The sequence below is a fragment of the Molothrus aeneus genome, chromosome 7, assembly GCF_037042795.1.
Source record: "Molothrus aeneus isolate 106 chromosome 7, BPBGC_Maene_1.0, whole genome shotgun sequence".
In the NCBI taxonomy this organism is placed as follows: Eukaryota; Metazoa; Chordata; class Aves; order Passeriformes; family Icteridae; genus Molothrus; species Molothrus aeneus.
In genome coordinates this window covers 17614948-17639415 of record NC_089652.1, presented here as the reverse complement: position 1 = coordinate 17639415, position 24468 = coordinate 17614948, and the positions used below count along the sequence as shown (strand labels likewise).

Sequence of the window (24468 nt, the reverse complement as noted above, 5' to 3'; positions counted from 1 at the left end):
TTTTATACACTCATGGTTCATGCATTGCACCTGTGTGCCCTCTGTTCCCTTTGGTGGTTGGTCAGTGCCCCTGGGCACTCCATGGCTCATTGCTTTCAATGCTGCTCACCTGTCCTACAGAGCTGCAGCCCCACTCCCAATCACCACAAACTGTGCACCTAGAGCACTGGGCCCAGCTTACACCTATCAACCCTCTGCTAGTTCAGAGTGGATTTTTTTGTGTATCTTTGTTCTCACTTCCTAGGGCATAAAACCTTGCCTCATTAAGAAATGGCAGCAGGATATTTCTTTATTTCTATCTAAAGGGAAAAAAGTGAAAATACATTTTTGCGTGGTTTCGGGTTTTTTTACTTTCCCTTCTTGCATGTTTTCCCATTATATTTTCATTTGCTTCTGCCTATATCTCACAATGGATGGCCTGGAGCAAAGGCCTTGGAAGCTCTAAATGCTCTGGTATTAGATATCATGTGGTATAATTTCTATGGTTTCTTCAGTGCCTCCCCAGTCTGGCCAATTAGTGAGTGGATGGTGAAGAAACATTTTTTGAGAACTACAAAAGCTTTCAAATAAAAAAGAGCAGTCATAAACCATTCTTACTATAAACTCCATTATTCCTCCTAAGAGGAAACTTTCTTGGGGAACTTCAAGTAACACAAAACAGAAGACAACAATGACAATTCTTTCCCTTGGAAGCACAAAATCCCTCAGTGTTCTCATTTAAGTACTGCACATGATGACATCCAACTGGGTTTTACCCTGCAATTCACTCGCATTATCAGGGATGTTCTGCTAAACAACTGGCACATTTTAGATGAATGAAGAGGGAACTTGTCCAGTCATCTCAAGCTGTTTGTCAGTTATGGAACGCTTCATTTTCTAGTTCCCTATAGCAGCTCAAGTTAATTTGTCTTCCTCTTGACACCAAACAGCATGCACACTTTTTTTTAAGGATGCACAAATGAAAAAAAAAGGAAAAGCTATAATAAAACTTGGAGACACCGATCCTGCAGAGAGCTGCCTGGAAAAGGATAACTACTAAATGAAAAAATAAATATTGCTCTAGTTCCACCTAAGGGTACAAGTAAGTGTAAGTATGCAGCAACTCCTCAGAGTAAGATGTTTCACTTTGAAAAGCATTATCTGGTTTAGTTTTAATTTCAAATGAGATAAGAACATGAGTTGTTCATTTATACCCAAGGGACACTGGTCAATTCAATTAAGAATAATCTATTTCAGGTAAACTGTGCCATGAGGCAATTACTTTGTCCCTTCCTAAGTCACCTATTAAGATCAAATGAGGAACTTTTATTTGAAAATACAGTAGGAAGTTCCAAGTGATAATTATTTGTGGTTTGTTTCTGCCTAGTATTAAAACAAAGGTTTGGGGCTGCCTGCTACCATTTGAGAGTTTTGTATTCCAAGATGCCATCAGGATTATTGAATGGAAAAGCTGAATTTTTAAGGAATATATTTTTCTGTTTCAAAGTAGTAATGGTCTGGAATGGTTTAAAATGTAACCTGCAGACATAAACAATGATATACTGGTAGGTGTGTGCCTCATTTGAATGGCATTCTCTCTAAAACTGAAATCGTCACACAGGGATACCACCACATTGCTATCCTTTGATTTTTCATTTCATACTACTGGAATAGAAAATGTATTCTACAGGGCCCTGCTCAAATACATTCCCTATCTCAGGGGTCTTAAAATTAAAGACAAGGCACTCGATCATATGAAATACATGAGGAGCACCTGACCAAATAGACATCCATATAAAGAGACCACTACAGTGAGTCATGCAAGCTCACTTACTGTGAGCAAGTGGCTTCTTGACTTACAACATACACAACACAGCAGCCTTTTTGGTTTACATTTAATACTTCCTTTGAAAACTGTCTTTGGTAACTTCAAATGTGAAAGTAGCAGTGAAAAAATCTCTATTTTGCATTCCTATGCCAGAAAACAGTTTTGGGAATATGTTAGGCAAAGTAGGTCAGTCAGTGCTGGGTAATGAGGACATGAAGAGAGCAATGACTGATGTGATGGTCATGGGAGGACTGATCAGTTGGAGTAAACCAAAGACAGGACGGTAGAGCTCAGTACTACATGGCTGATGCTGTCCATGTTTGCCAAACTGCAAATCAAATTGAACCAAAAGACCATCAAACAATAGTACCCTTTAATTACCAGCTGAGGAATCTTTCCTCAGGTAGGAGGTGGGGGGGGGGGAATAACCAATCCTCTCTTCTACTCACCACCATGTATTTTTTATTAGACGTTCTCCACATCTATCTAGCTGGTGCTAGCTACAAACAGCTACCATCCTGTTCAGACTACTCAAAAAGGAAGGCTCCTGATCCATGCCACACTTGCAACTCTGGAGTGCTACTTCAACTGGAGCTGCAATTTGCTTCCAAGCACCTACAGCCTTCCTCAGGGACCAAGGCAATTGCAGGGCAGCTAAAAGTCCCACCATTTTCAGAGGCTGCTGGTGAGGTGAGCAAATGAAGCACTGCCTGTTGTTCCCAGCAGAAACAGCACAGACACCACTTACCTGGGGAAGCATCCTCACTGAACTTTTCATATCACTGCTTTAAAAATGGCAGGGAAAAGGGGTGGGGGGAAAAGGAAAAAAGAGAAAAAATATAGAAGGACTGGGGAAAAAATGGGAGCTCAGCCAAACTCCTGTTCAAGTCTTGAAAGAGGGAACAGGGCTTAGCTCTGAGCCACCAGGTACATGGACCGGTCTAGAGGGACACTATTTGCTGAAACTTATTTTATCTCCTTAATTTCCAAGAAAAAGTATTGTAAGGATCATATTTTAGTAACACTGTACTCACCCTTTCAGAGTCTTTCCTGCCTGTGGAGATCTTTAAACCAGCAAAAGAAAAGATGAAAAAAACAAAGCTGAAAACAAAGCTGAAAACAAAGCCAGAGTCTAGAACAGAAAATTCATTACATATTCTATGACTTAAAAGTCAGAACCTCAGGAGATTAGGCTCTCTGTAACCTCAGGTTCAGTGGGAAGAAACACACCCTGCTAACCAAATCCTGCGATGTGCTGAGCCAGTATCAAAAACCGGGGGGCAGAGGCTGGACCTGCCAGCCTCGGGCTGCTGCTGCTGCCAACACGCTCACATGTGCGCTGCAGGTATCTCCCCTGCCAAGACATTCCAGGCCCTCAGCTCCACACATGCAAAGATGCCTCTTCTAACGCTTAAAAGAGACTGTTGTATTCAGCCATATCACTAAGCATGGCTAATCTGGGACACATGTGTGAGCACTCACACTTGTCTTGCTCCCACAGCAGCCAGGCATAGCACCCATACCCATCTTCCAAGCCAAGCTGCCCAGACAAATCAGGTTTGTATAGCTGGCAGGCTCAGCTGTTCCAGGGCATTACTCTGACACAGCTCTCTTCACAGAACACCAAGGCACATGCCTAACTGGACAGCAGGTTGTGGCAACAATAAAATAATGCATTATCCTATCTGATTTCCATGACTTAAAGGATTTCCCAACTTGTCATGCCTGCTGATGCCCTCTTAACATTTAGGGATTTGTGTCAACTGAGCTACAAAATTGATCTGTTGTTGTGGAGAATAAGCAATGGATAGATCTGCAGAATGGTGCAAGGCTCCACTGACTTTTAGTTATGCTTATGCAACTCCACCGTTCCACAGCTGCTAATACTTAGCAGATGACCTGCGTAAGTGCTAGACAAAAAAAAAAAAAAAAAAAAAAAAAAAAAAAAAAAAAAAAAAAATCCTACTTCATCACTTAAAAAACAAGCTACCAAAACAACAGTAATGATTTTTTTCATCTGACATGATTTTCTTTTTTCTCCTCTGAACAGAATTAAAAAAAACGCAGCATAACGAATTCAGCATAACTTACAACTGAAGATCTGAATGGTGCCTTGTTCATAGCATTTGGATTTGAAACACAGATGCAGTTAACTCACAGCTTAACTCCTTCCATGATACTCTCTAAAATGCTGATCTGTGTTCTTCTTAGCTTCCAGGTTTTTAGAAGTTTTCAAGTGAATTTTCTTTTTTAAACAAAGAGAGATTCAAATTTGGATTCAGTGTACAGCTTCGTCTGCTATTTTCTGCTCTTAAAAAATATGAGATTAATTGTTGTGCAACTAACTGGGAATAACATCACTTTCTAAAAATTTCCTTTGCAGCTCTTGTCTTTATTTCACCAAATTATTTTCCAGATCAAATTTTCTAGGTTTCTGAAAAAGTCAATGCACTACATTTTTCTTTACTACTAAAACTCCCTATGAACACGACTGATAAGGGGAAAAAAAAAAGAAAGATATCTCTCAGCAGGTAAGTGTAGTCTCTGTTACCAAATGATCTGAAAATAGTTGAGTAGGGAAAGGAGGTAGTTTTATGTGTGAAGACAAAATCTTTTAGCTACCAAAGGCACTAGTCTGCCAGCCAGGAGATTTATGATCCTCTCCCAGCACTATTACTGACCTGCTGTTATGAGACTTTGGGCAAAATTACCTTCTTACACTATGCTTCTCTACATACTTCAATTTTTGAAGTCTTTATTCAGAATTGTCAAGGCCATTTTCAGATATTTTAAGACTACATTTATTCTCACTGGTTTTGGGGACAGACAAAGGCAGCCATGCTTCCCCCGTAATGCACAAACATGGCAAACGGCCAGCTGGAAGGAACTGCTGGATCTCATCTAGCTCAGAGCAGGGATAACCTGGCTTCAAGCAGATTGCTCAGGCCTTACCCAGTTTTTAGATCATCTCCAACAACAGACTCCACAATTCCTCTGGACAACCAGTTTCAGTGGTTAGCCCTCCTCACCACTAAGGACCTCAGTGGAAATTTTTCTTTGAAGCACGACTCTGTGCCAAGGAATGCAATTTCTGTTTAGGGCTCACTTCTGGCCCTGTTAAGTCAGGGTCCAGAAGAATACAGAGGAAGCCTGCTCCACACTGCCTGCTCTTCGTGGCAAGAGGATTTCAGAGGACTCAAAATATTAGAGAGAGGGAAGAAGAGGGAATCACCCCTTTTCCTGAACTTATGATAAGAGAAACATGCAGAAGCTATTTTGGGCTCACTGAAGCTGCTGTTAAACAGAAAAGCTGCTGCATTTCTTTTTAACATCTGTACTACTTCCCATTGAAGAATATCCTGTAGTTTCTTCAGCAGGAGTTATGAGCTCAAGCTTAGCACAAACAGAAAGAGGGCTCTCACGAAAGCATGCACAGGCACACAGGAGGGTCCTTCTCGTGGGCTTGAGCCCAGAAGGAAATGGTGGGAGCTCCATACATACACACACTGAGCACATCAAAGATGAGGGCTGCACGTGAACACATTAAAACTCAGAAACTTCTGCTCCCACAACATTAGTAGTTTAAGGAATTACAAAACTATACATTTTAACTCCAAAGCACACTTATGTGTAATTGGATCCAAATGAAGAACACTAATGAAGTTATGGCTGAGTTAAGTGTTACAAAACAGACTCTCAAACTACTCCTTGTGCTTCCCGTTTATCTCCTTCCAGGAATTAGGAAAAACTTTCTATTCTGAGCTCCTTTGATGTCTCTGATTGAGACGAAACTGCTCCCCCGCCACTTGCGTCTCCAGCCTCAGAGACACTCTTGAGTGATCTGTGTGAACTGTGCTGGACGAGGCCCAAGGACAGCTGCACTTGCAGACTTGTGTGCCTGCAAGGATGAAGAGCAACTCCAGCACCTTTCAGGGCCTTGATGTTCAGGGCTATTGCACTGAAAAAAATAACTTTTTCACTATTCAGATTTCACTCTCAGCTCAGCAGCAGTGACACAGTCCCCAAGAGGATCACAACAGAGTACTAACATAGTAAACAGTTTGTTACTTCTCCTTCCTGCTCTTCAGATACCCAGACAAATTCATGCATGTACTTGGTGAACACTGCATTATCAGACTGGTCACCACAAGCACACAAATTACTTTAAACAAAGCAGCCTACTAAAGCATGATTTTAGACATCTTTATTAAAATTTACTTTTTAATAATGCCTTTTCTGGGCTGTTTGCCAACTAACAGTTCAGCAGTTATTATTCAATAACAGGTTTTCACATACCTCTTTGAAGTAAGGAGCTAAACAAGTAGGTCTTAACTGCACACAGGACAGACAGCTGCCTTGAAGAGTGGTGGCTACTTATAGTACCCACTTCTTCAGTACTACCAAAATCTGTTCTACCATCCCAGAATTTAATTATCTCCCCATATACTGGGTCTCCACACGTCTACTCAGACACAGCTAGCACCACAGACTCTGAACCAAGACAGTAAACAGTCCTTTTTATAACCCCACAGACCAAACGTTAAGAGTGCACCAGATGAAGAAAATGAGAAAGTGCTGGAGTCAAGAATAAGAGAAGTCAGTAGAAAGAACATAGAGGTATTTAATGAGATTTAAATTTTTGATAACACTTCATTATTGTGAAGAAACCATAATTAAGATATGTTTACCTTGGCAAAAGCATAAACTTTAAAGAAACCCACCCTTCTGCTGCATCATTATTTTATATGGTTTCTATACATAAGTCCATTAACCAGATGAATACTCAAGGTAGTTAAAAGCACTGAAAATTTCTCAAAGCTGCTGCATAAAGACATTTTACTAAATTGTACATGTATGCCATCAACAACACGTGTGCTCCAAAGGAAGCCTATAACTTCCTGTCATGTCACAATTGTCAGACAACACCAACATGCACTCTTTTCTCCCCACAAAGCAGATGGGTGTTTATATAAGCAGGGCAGAAAACTAAATAGCTGTTAGAACTTTATGTAGTGTAGGCAATGGAGATAAATACTGCAGCATGCTCCCTTCTCAAAGGGATTAGCATTGCTCGTGCTTCTCAGTGGCCTTTTTGGTGTCTGGATGTCATCAGATGTAAAGATCATACTGTTTTCACAGGTGGGAAATTGCTCTTTCCACAGCCAATACCTTTTCTTAGATGCACACTTTGAGTTCTGTCTGTACTACACAGGTAAAAGCAGTGAAACCCTGCTGGAGTAGGTAACTGGGTTTTCCATTAAGAAAAAAAAAAAAAAAGGTTTAGTGGTCTTGTAGCCGTGCAGCCCCAAAAGACCGTACCTTACTACCTGATGCCATTCAGAGAGTAAACTAATCCTGGAGAAAGCTGGAAGTGCAATTTCAGAAGAAATAGCAAGGCAGCAGCAGTAATTAGGACATAGCTAGAGAGTTTCAACTGCTTTAATTCCCAGGCGTTGGGGTGAGGGATGTCAAAGCAGGAGGCAGGAGAGAGTCAGCACAGGGCTGAGAGGGAACTTCTCTACAGACAAGGGAGTAGCAGCTCTCTTTTACTCAGACTTCTGAGCTACTCAGCACAACCCCAGAGATAACTGGGAAAGGCTGAAGCAGCTGCAGCACAGCCAGAGGAACAGGTGAGCAGCAATAAGACAGAAGAGAAGGGTGGGAGGGACAGGAGCAGAGGCAGGAATCCCCAAGCTGCCAAGGATAACACATAGAGCAACCACAGCCTCCAGGCACAGCCCCTGTCCCAAAATGCCTGCACTCCAGTCAAGGCCAGCCACAGGACTGGCGTGCCTCTTGCTTCACATTCCTCAGAAACTTGCCTTAACCAACCATGGGAATAATCATTTCATGTACAACACAGAGAACTACACATTTGACAGGCAGAAGCTAAGGGCAATGTCCTGCTCAGCTTGAGGTCAGAGGATGCTGAAGAGCCTAGAAGAGTGAGGCAGAAAGACATACATAATACTTGAGGAATGAAAAGCAGCACTTTCTGGAGGAACAATAACAGGGGCTCAAGAGATACAATCTCATAATCTCAGGCTATCTGCTCTCGCTCTAGCTAAACAGATCTTTAAATAACATTTGTGCATACATAAAGAGCTTTTCTTCCCCATTTGTAGCTTTCCTCTCCTCCCCCGGCCCCTCCCCACCCTCACACTCTCTTCCTGAATCTCTCTTTCTGCGTAGGTCCTCCCCCCTCACATGCTCCGGCTGGACAGAGGGCAGAAGTGCTCTGGAACAGCTGTATTTCCTCCTTATCTGCTCCTTCCCCTCACAGCAGAGGGGAAAGTACGTGCCAGCTCAGCTGGCCTCGTGCTTTACAGCACTTGAAAAAGTGCACTGCCATGCCTCCCACCTTCACTGAAGGCAAGGCTCCCAAGCCGAGGCTCTGAGAGGACCTTTTCTTTTTTATGTGGCCTCCTGGGTCTCTGCACCATCCTCCCAAACTGGGCTTGGAAGAGCTAGTGGACAGAAGAAACAGATGGGAAGGTTGACAGAGTTAAAAAGGATGTGAATGAGAAGCAAAACACACTGCCCATCCCCTGAAGGTCAAAACTGAGAGCAGCTGCTTATTACAGCCCTGTCTTTGAGAACACACTTCAGGAGTAAAGGAATAATTCAGAAGTACCTCGTGGTGGTTCCTGAACACGCACACCTTGGTGCCAGAGACAAGTGCTGTTATCACGTTTGCTTTAGAGAGGCTGCTCACACACGCTACGTGGTAGCTGAGGAGCACCTACTCTCTGAGCAGGCACATAGCCCTGCACTCCAGAAGGTGTTCATTAGAAGATGAAACACAGCCATTAGAGCAGCAGAGGCAAACAAAGTGCAAGACAAGCTCAAACTTGAAGACTGGTCACTTGAGGTTCCCTAACTTGATTCCTCCCAAAAAGTCCCCAAGAGCCAGCTCAGAGGGCAGAGACCCGCTCTGTTGACTCCACCATACAGCCTAACTACACGGTCCACCTCAACATCCGCTGCAGATGAGCACTTGAGGGAGGCTGCGACACGAACACCTGCGTGTGTGACCAAACAAGGATGCCCAGCGTGGGTGCCACACGTGCAGGCAGCGGTGTGTGCCCCGGCTCCAGCGTGAGCCGCAGCCCAGCGAGGCTCTCCCCACCCTGACACGGCAGCCAGGATTTCACAGCCGTGGCTGTAGAGCAGCAAAGATGGACAAGGACGCCAGCAGCCCCGTCCCTGGCAGCCCGGGCACAGGCACGGTCCGAGGGGCCGGGGGCTGCGCCCCGAGGCAGCGCCAGCCGCCTCCGCGGGCACGCGCCCAACCCGGGGGAAGCGGGAATGGAGGGGAAGCAGGGAGGGATCCCAGCCTGCCAGCACGGCTTCGGGAGGCAGGAGGAACGCGTCCAGCCCGAGACAGAGCAGTCTGGAAGAAAAGAGAGAAAGAGCAGACAGGCGCGAGGCGAGACTGGGCTCCCGACCCTTGTACCCGCAGGGCGCTCGTCCCGCGGGGCCGGGGGTGCCGAGCCGCCCCAGCGCGGCGGCCGCTGGAGCCCTGCCCGCCCCGCAGCCCCCCGCCCCGCCCGCCGGGAGCCCCGCGCGGCTCCCGCAGCCCCCTTACCGCGCTCCGTGCCGGCGAGGCGGCGGGAGGGCACGGCGGGTCCCGCCGGCGCTGCAGCCGCTGCGGCGGCCGGGACATGTTGGGCCGGGCGCTATTTATAGCGGCAGGAAGCGGCTCTACGGCGCGGCTCTGGGGCGCCGCTCCCCCGCCGCCCGCGCCGCCGCACATGCCCCGGGCCCGCAGAGCCGAGCCGAGCCGAGCCGAGCCGGGCCGGGCCGTCCCCCGCGCTGTGCCCCTGAGCCCGGCCGGCGGAGCGGGCTCCCCGTGGGATGGCCCTTCCCAGGTGGCGCGGGTGCCGGTGATGGCCCTGCCCCGTCTTTCTGTGCCCGCTGCCCAGTGGGAGTTCACAGCAGTCAGAGTTACAGAGAGCCCCTTACAGGGAGATGGCCTCGGGTCCCCAGGTGCCAACGGCCTGGACTGTGACTTCGGTGGCTCTGCCGAGGACACATCCCGTTCAAAGCCTCCGCGGTTCCCCGGCCGTGCCCTCACGGCTGGGGCAGCTGTGCCGCCCGCAATGCCATCCCTTCGCACAGCCCCGCTCCTCCCGGCCCTGCTCCCGGGGCTCCCCTTGCCCACCGAGCTCGCAGCACGCTTTGTTCTCCCGACCTGCCTCGATGGCCTCGATGGCAGCCAGCGGGAAAGGGGTAGTTCACCTGGGGAATAGCAAGGCACCAGGCAGAGACACACGGTAGAGCAGAAACGTAATTAAACAGTGGGAAAGAGATGCTTGCTTTTTCCCTGTTAAGGTTTGCAGTATACTGAAATGTGGGAAGGTCAATTACCCATCTCTGCAGGATGCCCCAGAAGGTATTTGCGTTTCATACCTCAATTAACTCATGCAGAGATTGCTTTGCCAGGCAAGCAATAGATTCTGTTCCCTTTCCCCCCTCAGCTTGACTAAAAGTTTTCTAGAAACAAAATTTCTGTTCACGTTTTTATGTCCAACACTGAGGTTTTGGATGGAAAAATGCCCAGCTGTATGTAATGGAGTAGCTTGTGCAGATAGGAGCAAGGTTTGAAGTGCAAGAACTGTGTCCTCAGTGTCTATTTGAGCCGACGTTGATCTCACATGCTTTTGTCTCTGTAGGATTTCGCATTTTGGAGGTGTTTAGATGGTTTCTGTTTACTCCATGTGTAGACATGGTCCAGCCCAGCAGCTATATAACACTGTTATCTAAAATAAAAATGTTAGGGACAGGTGTCCTGGAGAACTGAAATATGCTCTTGATTCACTTGTAGCAACATGTCCCAGCAAGGTCAAAGACTGAGTAACCTGTGTGCTAGGTTAACCTGCTGCAACTTTCATGTTTTCCTCGGGAGATGAGCTGTTGCCTGAAGGCACAGCATTATGGTGAGACATGCTGTCATAAGAGCAATGGCATTACTGTGCTGTCTTCAGTGGAAGGCTGGAAACCTTGCCAGGCTTTTATGTAGGTCATGTCTCTGTTTCTGTGTCATTGTATGCTTGGAGCACTACAAGAAAACACAAAAACTGGTACAATTTTTTATGTGCACCCTTTTCTCACCCATACACACAATGTAGATTAGCTTGCAAGCAAAAATTTCAGTGCTCACAAATAGTAAAACTGCAGGTAGTCTGTGTTTACTGTCTTTACAGTCCCAAAGCCCTCTTAAGAGGGTCACAGATCCACATGAGGTTCCTCAGCACAGCAAACTGCATTTGGGTCATTGGTTAGCTGAAAAGTCACGTAGAGGCAAACAGCTTCCTCTTGTCTACATGCTGGGGAAATACCATGTAATGTGTTTAATCCAGGCTCCATATGGGATAAATAGATACACTGATACAGATCTGCTCAGCTTTTAGAAGCTGGGAAGATGTGCTGCAATGGGAGATTTGTGCTGGGATGACAGGAAATGGTGACAACCTTTGCTAGGAAAAATTGTCCCTTTCTGGGGAATCCATTGAGTGATCCATCATTGCTGTGATGCAGTAGACTACAACTCCTTTGGACTTCTGCCTGCTGGTCAGGCTGGCCTGTTGCATGGTAACAAGTGAAATTGTCCTGTCCTTGCTGTAGATAACCCACCTGCAGCCAGCAGGACTCAGCAATGTTCTCACAGTGGGCATGGAAATGCTTGTCTACAGGTTGGCTCTTTTCCATAGCTGTGTCAGTCTCTTAGACTTTATTGTGACTGAAGTGTGATTATTTTGCCTTTTCTGTATTTGGGTTTTGAATTTCAGAAAGAGATGAGTGCTCTAGAGCTCTGTTAGAAGTCAGTATCTGTGCAACCTTCAGGTGACAGAAGCTTGGGAGACTTTCTATCAGATTCACAATTTTTAAGAAAAGAGAGGGGTAATTTATAGACAGCAGCATGCCTAGGGGCCTGGAGGCTGTGCTAGAATTTATCTAGCACTAGTAAACATATGAAAATGTGAGGTCTTGTGACTGAAGCCAAGGACAGCAACCTTCTAGAAGTGTCCAAAGTCAAAAACATTTCTGATGTGCTGAACTATCAGCGACTTTAAAGGTGATATCTTGCCTGTCCCCATAGCAGAAAACAAACCTTTCAGGGAGGTAATGTACTCCTCGTCTCCAGCAGCAGCACAGTGTTTATGCACTTATGTGGGTCCTGTGTTACACATTCCCTATTGCCCCGCTGTCCCTACCCGCTGTGGCTTGCCTCAGCTGTGGAAACAGGAACTGCTGAGTCAGCAGGCTGATGAAACTCACGCTGCTTTCACACTTCTCTGGGGAGACTGCCACAGCAAGGAGGTTGGCAGCAACTTACATTCGGGAGAAAAAAAAAGAGTACTTAAACTGTCTTGCAATTGCCTGAAACAATGTTCTGATTTTTAAAACACTCTCAAACTGAAGGAGGCTGTGGGACCCAAGCGCTGGTGGTGGATGAATGATTACACCTGGCACACGAGCTCATTGTCAAGTGCTTGGGGTTCAGCAAGTGTTATTTTCCTGTTCTCTCTCTTGATCAGCTCGAGTACATTTTACAGAGCCGAGATCCAACTGGCTGAAGAGACAGAATAAGGACATCGAGTTCAGCTCAGCTGTCTGGTGAGGATGGAGAGCAGCAGCCTGTTCTGATTACAGACTCATGCAGAGGTGAAACTGCTCCCTTGGAGCTGGTACAAGATAAGGAACTGTGAAAATTCAAATAAGCCTCTCAGAAAAGCCAGGTCTCCCGAAAAGCACAAGTGCCAAAGAGGAAAGAGATTTGGCAGTGACTGCATCTCTGAGAGCAACATATCCATGGCACAGTAGAGAGTAGCTAAGGTCAGCTAAATGGATGGGAAGGGGAACGTTAACTGCCAAATGATTTGAAAACTAGAAAGAGAATCAAGCTGAAAAAGATGGAGACATTCCAGGAAGCTATTCTACTAAGGATATAAATATGGTGTTATCAACAAGCTCAAAGTGAACAAAAGCAGCTTTAGTAGCAAGAAGATGGGAGTTAACTGCTCCAGGTACTATCACTACAAAAGCAACACCTTCCCACCCAGATGCCCCTGGTCTGCTTTGATTGAAATGAGGTCTGCTTATTTCAGCACCACGATGTTTACATGTCATTATTTTTTACACTTATTAGAGAAATTTAACAATATTTGATGCCTGTTTCTTGCTTTGCTTATCATGAGATTTGTAAGTTGAAGCTCCAGGCTGAAATATGCCTGTTTAAAACAATGAGGTAGCAGAGATGCATGCGTGGGTTGCAATTATCCAGGGTCATCTCCCTGGGGCTGCTGATCCAACCCATGTAGGAGAGAGTTTATGTTAAGGTTGCAAGGGGGGGCTACAGAGCTGTAAACGAGAAATCATTAGACTGTACATACTTATATGTGTACAGTGGATTTTCTGTGACTGTGACAGAACATTTACAAGCTCCAAAGCTACTATTTTAGCAGGGGCTGACATTGAAAGCACAGTAGCAGTTGAGAAGGGGTAGTCTGCAGGTCGGTAAGGATATTCTGTCAGTGGATGGATACTGGTAACAGGGGATCTTAGTGGTATGCATGAAAGATGTATCATAAAGGTGATCTAGGAAGAGAAAACAGAGGCTGGTACAGTCCAAGTATTCAAAGCAAAGCAAAGCAAAAAAACAAAAAAAAAACAAAAAAAAAAAAAAGAAAAAAGAAAAAAGAAAAGCAAGAAAAACATGTGCCTATTTGATGCTTGGAGAACTCTGTTTGGAGAGTCAGAGTACAATGCCTGGAATCTGCAACTTAAGAAGGGAAGTTGTTAGCATTTATTTTTGCCTGCTGTCACATCTTTTGAGACACAACTAGTTCATCAAGAGTCAAAGTGACAGAAAGGCAGAAGATTTGCTGTGCCTAAAAAACAGGTTAAAGCATCACAAATGACAAGTTTTGAATAAATAGTTTCACACCTTTTTCTGAGGAAGTGGAAGGAAAGCATGGTACCTAGCTGTGTATAAGGAGAGCAGGAGAAGCTGGCAGGCGGGTACACACGTGCACACATTCACTCTGGCACACAAAGAGGGGGAATTTGGAGGCCAAGTCTCAGATCTGCCTTGGGGAAGCTGAACAAAGATACTGTAGGTGCTAACCATGAATCTGGTTACTTGCTGTTTATTTTTAATGCTAAGATTCAACCACATGCTGCTCTAAGAGGATTGTTCTGCCAATTTCAGTGCCAATCAGAGGCTCTCACATTGAGGTCCAGGCACCGTTAGGCTGCAGCTTAGCTCGTCTGAGCAGGGAGCCGCTGACTCCCCCAGGGGCTTGGGGCTGGGAATTCCCACCGGAGACAAAGCCAGCTGCAGTGAACATTCCCTCTGTCAGCAGAGGTGGCGCCCAGCAATACATCTTTGGCCTTCGCTTACAGGGTCAATGATCATCCAGGGAGGCAAAGATTACCATCCTTTAAACCGTAAAAGCAGAGCAGAGCGCTACAAGTGATCTATCGCCCCAGACAAACTGTTTGCTCAGGACTGCAGCTCACCAAAACATTGTCCGGCAAACACTACGCAATGCTGGGAGTGTTGCTCAAGTGCCTCATTTCCCTCTAGTGCTTCAAATGCCTGTCCTCTGCAGGCATGACGCGTTTTAACATAATACGAATTATTTTACTAAATTGTTTACAGCTGTTAGCAAAGTAGTGCTCTTGGCTTGGACAACCAGCTGGAAAAGATGAGTAACTTGTCGCAGTTGCCCCACACATCCTTATTTATGTTTGAGAAGAAGAGGCAGCGCTGCTGGTATTGCCACATGGCATTATTTGAACGCAGAGAGGCTTTTTGCTTGCATCGAATGCGGAGTAAACAAAGTGCGGCGGTGTCGGGCAGAGGCAGAGGCAGCAGTGCTTTGCTTTAGCCACCAGAGCGAGCTGCTGCTCAACTTTTGAGCGAAGCCGGGCCCGCTCCCGCGCTGCTCCGGGAGGAGCGCTCCCGTTGGCGGCCACGCACGGGCACGGCTGGGAGCCGCAGCCGAGCAGCGCCGGCGGCCTAGCGGGGCAGGGGACAGCTTCGGAAACAGAGAGAGCTGTGCTCAATAGACACCCTCAAGGTCAGAGGTGCAGCGTGGAAACCAACCTTGCAAGAGTAGAGTAGGCTGAATGTGGAGGTTATTCTAGAAACAGGTTGGATCCTTCCCACTGTAAAGAAAAGTCTCTCCCCTTTGCTGCAGCAAGAGATTCTATGGGTAGAGTCCTGCATGACAGTCAGTCAGTTCAGATTTGTGCATGAAAATCAAGCGTGGAGTTTGAGATTTTTCTGGCGGTTATATCAAGCGTTAGCAGAGGAGTCTGCTAATACGAGACTCTGCTAATACAAAAGCCACAGAACAGATATTAAAACTAGCTTGAATGCCAAAGTTGGATACAGATTTACAGCTCAGCTAAAGCATATTACACTGCTATTGACTTCACTGGAATAGTATCTGTTGCTTACAAAGTCAGACAATCTTATTATACATTAACATTTTTAATAAAGGGTAAAACGGATCAAAACCTGGCTGTCAGCCATTCAATTTTACCACTAAGGCAAGTGTTTCTTTTTGGCAATTAAATGCTACTGAGCAGCAGCTCAGAAGTGCTAAGTACGGGGCCTTACATTTTATTATCCCTGCTCTTTCCCAGTGGTTACTGATTTCTGTCAGTGAACCTTTCAGAGTCTGGCCAGATTCTGATGGTTGTGATGCTTTCAGATGTTCGGGGCAGCAAATAGTTTCCAGCTGACGTTCATCCTTGCTGATTTAATTCAATAAGGCGACCAGCAAATACAGCTAATGTTCCTATAAAACAAACTAGCATAAATATGCCAAGGAGGAGATGATCAAGCACCATTGCAACAAACTTCCATTCTTCTGCAGCCTGGGAAAGAAACAAAGGAGATGGTAAAATCTCTGCAGAGCACTGTTTGTTACAGCATTCCTGTAATTTACTGTCTTGAACAAGGGGAAGGCTCTTCCCTAAGTGCCTTTATTATTGCTATGCAAAAAATGCTCATTTTCTTCTCAGAAGCAGGTCAGTGGTTAAGAAAGCCTAAGCAACCCAGAAATACAAGTTTCAACACTAAACTCACCAGAAACCCTGGCCACTTGCTGAACAATTTCATTTAAAAAAATGTTGAAAAGCTTAATTATTAGACCAGTTGTTGCTTCTGAAAGAAAGTTTAAAATCTTGAAAGCAAAATACTTATTTTGACCCAAATTACTTTTGTTTTTCCATTGCTTTTTTGTTCTCATGGGATAGCTAGGCAATTCCTAATAATTTAACCCTAACCCCTGCTTTCCATACACTCTAATGCCTTGTAAAACCTTCTTGGTAGCTCCATTAGTCTTTTTTCTAGTTGTGGGACACCATGAACCACTTACTCTGTACCTTTTCACTGGATGCTTTTGGTGGGAACCCAGCACAGTAAGAGCATGCAGAGTGCAAGGCACTGAGTACAGCAGGGCTCCTGATTTCCACCCTGGAACTCCACCTGAAGGAGTGACTTGTGCTGGCCTAAAGCACCTTCTGCTTGTGCCTTGGTTCTCCCACAGGTAGAAGAGGCTGTTGTAATTTATCTAGAGGACACTGACAATCACTACTGTTTTGAGGTGGTTCAGAAGCAAATGCAAAGTGATAGCCTTCAGAACCTTAGGTTTATTTAGGGAACTTGACTTTTGAAACCCCCTGGAAGTGATAAATCACTAGTGTCCAGATGACACAAACAGCTGGGCCCCACTTCCGAAGGGGGCATTTGCTGGTAACCTGAAGACCCTCCTTGTAAGCCAGGGAGGAAGTGGAGCCCAGAGATGTTGAAGCCACGCCAGCCCTGCTGAAGACAACAATTTGTCTGCAGAGAGGCGAAGGAGTCACGGGGAACATGAGACTACAGCCAGAGCCATTTCACATGCTCCAGGAATTTGGTCACAGGAACAAACACCGTGGTGTAAATCCTGTCCATGGGAAGGAAGCACCTCCTTTTCAAGAGAGTGGGTCAAATTATTTTGTCCGAGAGCTCCCCTGTTTTCAGACTAGCCTGCTGCTCAACAGGAGAAGTCTATAACCACCTAGGAAGGTGAAATACCAGGACTCAATTACCCCTGCAAAAGCTGTGTGAGCTGTGAAAGCTGAAATAAAAGAGGGGTTAATTGTACTGAATGTGCTAGAAGGAGGCAGAGCTAGGTTTTCCTAGGGAACACTGCCACGTGTGACTATATGCTTTTATCCTTCCTTTGGCTTGCAATGTGGAAAAAGTCAGTAATCAGAGTAGCTCATAACATACTTAATTTGGAGGGACTACTTGTATTCAGGAATAAAACAAAACCTTATCAAAATTGGAAAGATAATTTGTAAGTTACATTTAACACTTCTCAGATGACACTACTAGGCTTTTGGAGTTTGCCTTGCTTCCTGGCTTTTCAAAAGCAGTAGGATTGATCTTACTACAGGGGCAAGATGCCTGAGTGAGAGACAGAAGAAATGTATTTTGGAACTTGCTTACAGTTCTTGAAACTGGTTTCCTACTCACAGACACTCCATCTCTATGGCTTCACATATCACATAAGAAAACCTTAGCACTGACACTTTTTCCTTTTCTATTATTTTGGGAAGCCAATATTCAATTAACATCTGTGACAATTATTTGTTGCTCCTTGTTGACTCCCTCAAGGGGAGAAGACTGTCCGCTGCTAGAGCCAAACCGGGGCTTGGAGTGTTTTTGTAAGGCAGGGATATTTTGCCAAAAAAGTAAGATGTAGCAACCTGAAAGCTAGAAATGAATCATGCACAAAAAAAAGGCCTTACATTACTGGCTTCTTGGTCCGATTTCATCGTTTCTGCAATGTATTTGATTCCCTCTATAGCGTTTTTCACATCTGGGTTTTTGGTAAGCGGGGAGTAGAAGTTGACAGGCACAGAACCTGACTTCCCAGAAATGTCAGAAATATCAATATCTTCTGCAAAAATATTTTTGTCTTGTTTGTCTCTTGATGGTCGTTTCATTGTAGAGAAAAACATGACGTTTGGGATTGTGTCAATAAAGATCTGAAAAGAAAGGGAGAAGATGACAGTTGCTGCTCTGTGGGGCTGTGTCACAGCTGCAGCTGTGCTGAACAAAGACGAGCCTCTCCCCTCCCAGACGCTTCCCGTGCTGGGGCTGCTGCAGATTCCCTCTCGGACTGTGCCACAGCCCACGCCTTAGTTACACCGGGGCTTTTGTCAGCTCGTGTCCCGGGGCAGAGGGAGTCCCCCGCAGGCCTGCAGCGGGTTTGCTGCCAGCCATCCCCCTGCCCTACAGCAAACATCCACACATGAGGCAGAGGGTGAAGCACATCCTCAGCTGGCACGGGCTGACAGAGCTCGAGCCATCCCATCTAACTTGAAACACATTGCCTACAAATCTGACTTGAAGAATGGACTGCAAAGAAACTCTTTTGGCTACTTAGGTTTGATTTTGCTATTATGAACGTTTGCTATACAGACATATAAGATTTACAGTAAGAGACTTGCTGCCAGAGCAATGTTAAGCGCATGCAGCATTTCCTGTTGAAATTTCCCTTCTGCAGGGGTTGTTTATGCCGCAGAGGGAATCTAACATAAGCTGTAACCTTAAAAACATAATTAGAAATACACAGAAAAACCTCCTTTCGTGTCATGGTTTAGAATGAACCCAGGCAGGCTTCAAAACAGCAAGGATTACTGAATAAATCAGATGATCTTTGATACTGTCTCCCTGGCAAAGAACTTGTAATGACAGACAGCCAATTTTTTCTATGTCTTATGATTACCATTTAGACTCCTGTGCAAGGATCTCCCAAGGGCTGCAGAGCAACTGTATACTGGAAAAGTACAGAGAAGATTTTTTAGCTTTTGCTAAACCATTCTTTGCAAAATAGGATGCTGAACTCAGGTATCCCCAGTGGCCTTTGTGCTCTGCACTCATGCAGGCTGGTAGCTGGTCACTGGCAAGCAGCAGCGCCTTGCAGTCAGTGGAGAATTAGGCCAGGATACATAATTCGAGTCCAGATGGATATTTTCTTTTCCCATTCCCTACCTTTAGCTGCCCATGTTTTGTCTCATTTGTTCCCTGCAAGGCTCTACCCCAGTGGACAATTCTGTTGCCTCAAGGAGCACTTTGACAATCTTGCTGACTTTATGCACAGCTAAGTAGTAAACACTGGCTCTTGTGCTCTTTAACATGATGCATTTACCACCCCAATTCTTTTTGACTTTTATTAGAAGACCTGCCAATAAAACATGGAGCATTTGGTGGAAAGCAGCCGGTGTGCCAAGGCACAGAGCTCACCTTCCTGACCCAGGGGGGCATGGTGTGCGTGCTGGGCGAGCGGTGGTGGGTGTTGATGACGATGACGGTGATGATGATGGAGGCGATGACAAACACCATGGTGAACAGCATGTACTTGCCAATCAGAGGCACTGCGCTGGAGGTGGAGGGAATCAGCTCCACGATGACCAGCAGGAACACAGTCAGAGACAGCAGGACAGAGATGCTGAGGGTCATTTTCTCACCTGTCATAAAAAAGTCCCCCAAAATCATTGCTGCTCCTATCATTCAGTACAGAGAGCATTGATTTGAGAAGCAAAATGTGGATGAGAGCTGTTCACACAAACACCTGTGTGCACCTGCAGTGCCATCATCTCTGCCAGCATCCAAAGCAGCAAGTAGGCTTGGCAAACCTGAGAGCCTAACAGCATCAGCTCCAGCACTAAGGTGGGAATTACCAGGAATGACCAGGCTGAGGTGTGGGTGCTGAATATTTTTACTTGCTAGGAGCATTTCGTGGGCTCTGCATTTTGAGCAATGCAGCATGTGCACCTTCGTGCTTGCTCCACAGCTTCCTGAGGGTTTGCTTCCCTTACTCTCTGGGCTGAGAGAGCAGACTAAAAGCACATCTGACATCAGGTCAGTTGCTATGCGAGATCTCCTTGCGTGTGGAGGGTGTCAAAAATGAATTACAAAACATTATTCACACATTTTTTTAAATCCAGTTCAACTTTGTAGAAAGTTTTCCACTTGAAAAAATACATCAAGTATTTAATAAGAAGGGGCTTACACTGCAATTAAGTGGTATGAAAAGCTGACAGAAGGCAAAAAGAATGAAGCAGAGGAAATGGTTGCAGGGAGCATGAGTGGCTCAGCAGAGACAAAGGAGGCCAGAACAGGTCAGGATTACTCTGTGTCACACGAGGTGATGTGTGTGTGAGCAGGTAACAAGCTCTCTGCTCTGACAAAATGCAGAAGGGCCTCTGTCACCCCTGTGTGCTCATTTTACTGCTGGACATACTAACACACTGACTACCTATGGCAAAACATAAAAATTACCCAGCTAAATCTTTAGTTTGCGTAAGTTAACTGGACAGCTAGTCAGCAATTTCTGTGGGAAAGCACCCCCATTTATTTATATCAATAGTTTCAGTTTTCAGCACTTATCCTTTCTTTGCAGAATATTTAAAGCCATTACTTTCAGTGGAAATGTCCAGTTTTAGCATGCACTGGCCTTCAAGTTGGCTGATGGTTTCAAACACTGTGAATTTCTCAGGAATTTCTTAGAAGAGCAATTTCTATGGAAGTAGAACGAATAAACTTACATACCTGAATCTGTGGGTAGGTAAAAAACGAGCCCTGTTAGAAAGGAGAAGAGCAGGCAGGGGATGATGACGTTGACAATGAAGTAGAGGGGCAGGCGTTGCATGAGGAAGTGGTAGGTGATGTCCAGGTAGGGGGTGTCAGGGCAGCAAGCGTAGTAAACCCAGTGCTTCCAGCCTCGGTAATCCTTCATCACCCACTCCCCGCTCTCCATGAAGTTACTCAGGTCTGGACGATCACTCTCCTGCCAGCAAAACACCCCAACAAATTCTTAACACCAGGTATTCTGAACCAAATCAAAACTTAGTAGGTTTGGCTCAGGAACAGGATTCCAAATAACTCATGCACTTTGTGGGGGGTTTTGTGAGTAAACAGCTCTTGTCTATGGTCTTTTTCCTTAGAATATCAGCCTCTACACAGCATTCAACTGAATATTTTACAGAAACAGTCAGGGATAGTAGACTGAAAAAATATTACAGTTAGGAGACATAAATGAGGGGACAGGGAAGGAGTCTTTGGCAGTGGAAAGTCATGAGCAGAGAAAATATACCCCCTCAAAAAAATTCTAAACCCGAGAAAACAAACAGAAGCAGGACATACAGCACCATAAAAAGTGGTGCAAAGCTGCCAGAGGACAGACAGGAGACTGTTATGGCACAGGAATAAATATGTAAGAAGAATTTAGGAGCCAAACCAGGAAACCTTGTGTTAGATCTACAAATGAGAATTTTCTCTTTTACAGGTAGGGGCTGCTTGTTTTTCCTGTCAGAACTAGGTCATATTCCATTCTAAATCTGAGATTTCTCTTAAAAACACGTACAGGCCTTTGCTGCTTTTTCCAATTTCAGACTCCTTGCTTACCGGGTTGATAACAACCATTGTGCCATCATATGTCCAAGTTCCCAACTTCATACTGCAGTTCTGCTGGTCAAATGGGAAGTGTGTGACTATAATTTCACAGTAACTCTTAAAAATGGCTGGTGGTGTCCAGGTGATCCGACCTGTGTGCTCCAGAAGGACTTTGGTGTATTTTACAATGGCAAAATCCCCATCTGCACTGCAGAAGGAACAAGGACATTGAAAGCAATATGGGCAGCATAATCAACAGAGTCACAAAAGGATTTCTCTGGCTGCGGGTCAAACGATGCCCCAGTGCCTGCTCCTGGAGAAGCTTACCCTGAGGAATTGGACCCACTGGAACAGATGTCATGGGAAAACTGTCCCACTGGGGTGGTGCCACAAGGCAGAGCTCCTCCCCACTCCCTCCCTCCCTCCCTGAGCAGCTGGCACCCCTTACTTGTTGTAAAGAACAAGGTCTGGCCGCCAGATATCATCTGAGGGGATGCGGATTTTTTTTACACCACCGTAGTCATCTGGATTCCATCTGAGGTTGACGTCTGTCCATTGCTAAAGAGGGAAGATTTCAGCCCCCTGAGAGCTTCTCCCAGCACTGGGGTTAGTTTGAGTACTTCCCAGAAACAGCTCCTCCCTTGCTTTGGGATATGCAGGTAAGCATAAACATATGGCAGTGTGTTTATGCTCATTTTTTACATTAACCTATACCCCAGCTCATTTTTTACATTAACTTATACTTTGGTTTAAGAAGCTTATTTAAAAAAAACCCCAAAACTCCAAAAGAAAATAATATAAAGATATCAGAAGCATACTGTTTGAAATACAACCCCAAAAGCTTTTCTTAAAACTCCTAGCATCTAGAGCACTTTATTCTTTAGATCTCAGTAAGAAGAAATGCTCTGCTGTCTGACCCACCTCTCCAAGCTGCCCCCAAAGGTATGAGAGTATAGTTAATTCCTGATTGTGTCGAGTGCATTTATTTGAATTAGATGGAATGGTTAAGAATATTTGGCCTTACCTGTTTCAGGCGCACATTGGTTGTCACAATCTGATTTACTTCATCCTTAAAAAAAAAAAGGAAAGGGGGAAAAAAAAAAAGCAGGCAGTATCAGCAAGCATCAAGATTACAGGATACAAATTGTTTCCTTAGAAAAACACCACCATTTGGCACTATCACATGAGCCAGTGGCTCAACACTGCCCGTGTCCATAGCGTACCACGCTGATGAGCTGGATGAGCTGCAGCCCCACGGTGACAACGACGGCGTCCCGATGGTCCTCCACGGGCCGCACCACCTTGTTGTAGTTACTGAACAAGTGCTCCACCAGGCGAGTCTCATCCTCATAGCCCAGGGCCAGCCCGGCTGCAGAACAGTCAGAAAGGAGAACAATGGTCAGAAGGGGCAGGGAACAGGCCAAGCACCATCAGTCTGAGGCTGGCATGGAGGAAGGGCTGCCAGGCAAGCTGCTGGTGGGGGATAACACCAAGTCCTCCCTGTGACAATGGCCTCCCACCAGGAGATGAACAAATGCAAACAGGCAGGATCATGGACATCAGACTGAACATTAGGAGTCTTCCAGCCTGAAACTGTGCTAACATGCAGTACTTATGGGCAGGTAAACACAGAAAATGTCCAGTCTCAGGGGTTTCTCATGTTGCCTTTTCCACCTTCAACTCCACAGACCTGGCTGTGACACTGACATTAAAGGTGAGGGCCAAGCACACCAGTCAAGGAGAAGGCATCACCATCCCCACTCCTTGCATCTGCAATCTAAGTGGAACAAGAGCTCCTCTCCACAATGGGAGTTGCTCGGGTTGTGCAGGTGGTGAGAGAAGGAAACCACTCGCTGTGTGGGGTAGGTCCATGGACAGCTCTGCCCACAGGCTGCCCAGCATGACTTGGCTGTGCTCTGCCAAAGAGCCTTGAAAGAAAAATTTCTCAAGTGAAAATGGCAGGGAGCAGCCCTGTTCCAGTGGAGCCTTCACAGTGCTGTGCATGGCACTGCAGTGCCAAGGAGCAAGGGCACTGGAAACAGATGGGCCCTGCCTCCAGAGAGCCTGGGGCAGGGGAAGCAGGCACACAATGCCCTCAGATTGTAACTGCTTCAGTGCCACAGGGCAGGAAAGCAAATGGAAGGGGTGCCTGGGGGTGTTTCTGTGTCTCCCCTCTTAAAGGTAGTGAGAGGGAACAGAAGAGTTGAGCCTCACTGCAAACATTTTTGGCAGATTGCACCCTCGTCTCCCACTCTCTGTTGAATCCTGGGCCAACAAGAAGTCAACAAGAAGTCAACAAGAAGTCAACAAGAATTTTGCTGCTGACTCCAACCTAAGCTAGGATTTCTGCTGGTTTCCTAACTGACTTTTCATCAACTTCTTTTACATAGCTGATCTGAGATTGCCAAGGATTCTGCCTTGGCCTTGTCCTTCCATAAGATTATATTAAAATACTTGGATGCCAATCAGAAAAGCTGTCTGTTGCAGACAGACACTGTTTGCTTCCTCTGCCAGGAGGCTGAGCAAGGGTAGGCAGGAGGCATCTTTCAATTTTTAAGTTATGATTACAGCATCACATAATTGAAGCTCTATGCTTTATTAACACAATTAAAATCCTTTCACATTTGCTCCTTTCTGGTGTAGCTTGGTAGGAATTTAGTATACTGCTTGAATTTTCTGAAAAGCTTTTAAGATCACAAATATTTATTCTTTTAAGGGACAGTTTAAAAAGAATTAGTTCTGTACAACACATGCAGCTGCCAATCAATTCTACCTCCTTGTCAGTCACCCCACAACTTAATGAAACTTTTTGTAATGATTTTTCCCATTCCAAGTCATGCTTACTAGATCCTTTCCCATATTCTGAAATACAGGTAGCACTAAGGCAAACGGGAGCATGAAAAAAAGATTGCAGAAACAAAACCAATTAAACATGAACTTCTCCACTCAAAATGTCTGGTGCCTGAAATTACAAATATCTGAGATGCTACTAATGCACCCCAAAGCTTTCTTCTAAACGATTAGGTGTGTTCATAAAACCTTACCAGTGGGACAGGCCCCTCCTGGAACACATCCTTGCTCGTGCTGATGTATATGCAGAGCCCTGGAAGGAGACACCCCCCCTTCAAGGCATCAGCTGGAACAGCTTACCTGTGCAGATGAGGAGGAGGAGTACACAATGGACCTTCATCAT

General features: G+C 45.5%; 2 protein-coding genes and 1 long non-coding RNA gene across 3 annotated transcripts in view; all 3 read right to left on the bottom strand.

Moving 5' to 3' along the window:
* The window catches only part of WIPF1 (WAS/WASL interacting protein family member 1), a 51109-nt gene extending 41546 nt beyond the window's left edge, over positions 1-9563 (bottom strand). The window contains 2 exon segments of the mRNA XM_066553479.1: positions 9396-9488; positions 9491-9563. Coding sequence (XP_066409576.1) covers positions 9396-9488; positions 9491-9563 — 166 coding nt within the window.
* On the bottom strand, positions 5997-9249 carry LOC136558782 (uncharacterized). The gene is made up of 2 exons (XR_010783928.1): positions 8169-9249; positions 5997-7744 (listed from the first exon to the last, which is right to left on the bottom strand). It is a non-coding gene; the product is annotated as an uncharacterized lncRNA (long non-coding RNA).
* A 6005-nt stretch (positions 9564-15568) lies between the features above and the next one.
* CHRNA1 (cholinergic receptor nicotinic alpha 1 subunit) lies at positions 15569-24468 on the bottom strand. Its single transcript, XM_066553431.1, has 9 exons — positions 24426-24468; positions 22499-22644; positions 22300-22344; positions 21724-21833; positions 21288-21483; positions 20433-20670; positions 19125-19348; positions 17624-17863; positions 15569-15700 (listed from the first exon to the last, which is right to left on the bottom strand). The coding sequence occupies exons 1-9, from the start codon at positions 24466-24468 to the stop codon at positions 15569-15571; spliced, it is 1374 nt and encodes a 457-aa protein (XP_066409528.1).

Coding starts and splice junctions, on each gene's coding strand:
- CHRNA1 (XM_066553431.1), bottom strand. CDS start 24,468: ATGATGAAGGTCCATTGTGTACTCCTCCTCCTCATCTGCACAG. Junction 22,645..24,425: donor CCTCCTCCTCATCTGCACAG/GTAAGCTGTTCC, acceptor ACTGTTCTGCAG/CCGGGCTGGCCCTGGGCTAT. Junction 21,834..22,299: donor CCAATGTGCGCCTGAAACAG/GTAAGGCCAAAT, acceptor TTCCCTCTTTAG/CAATGGACAGACGTCAACCT.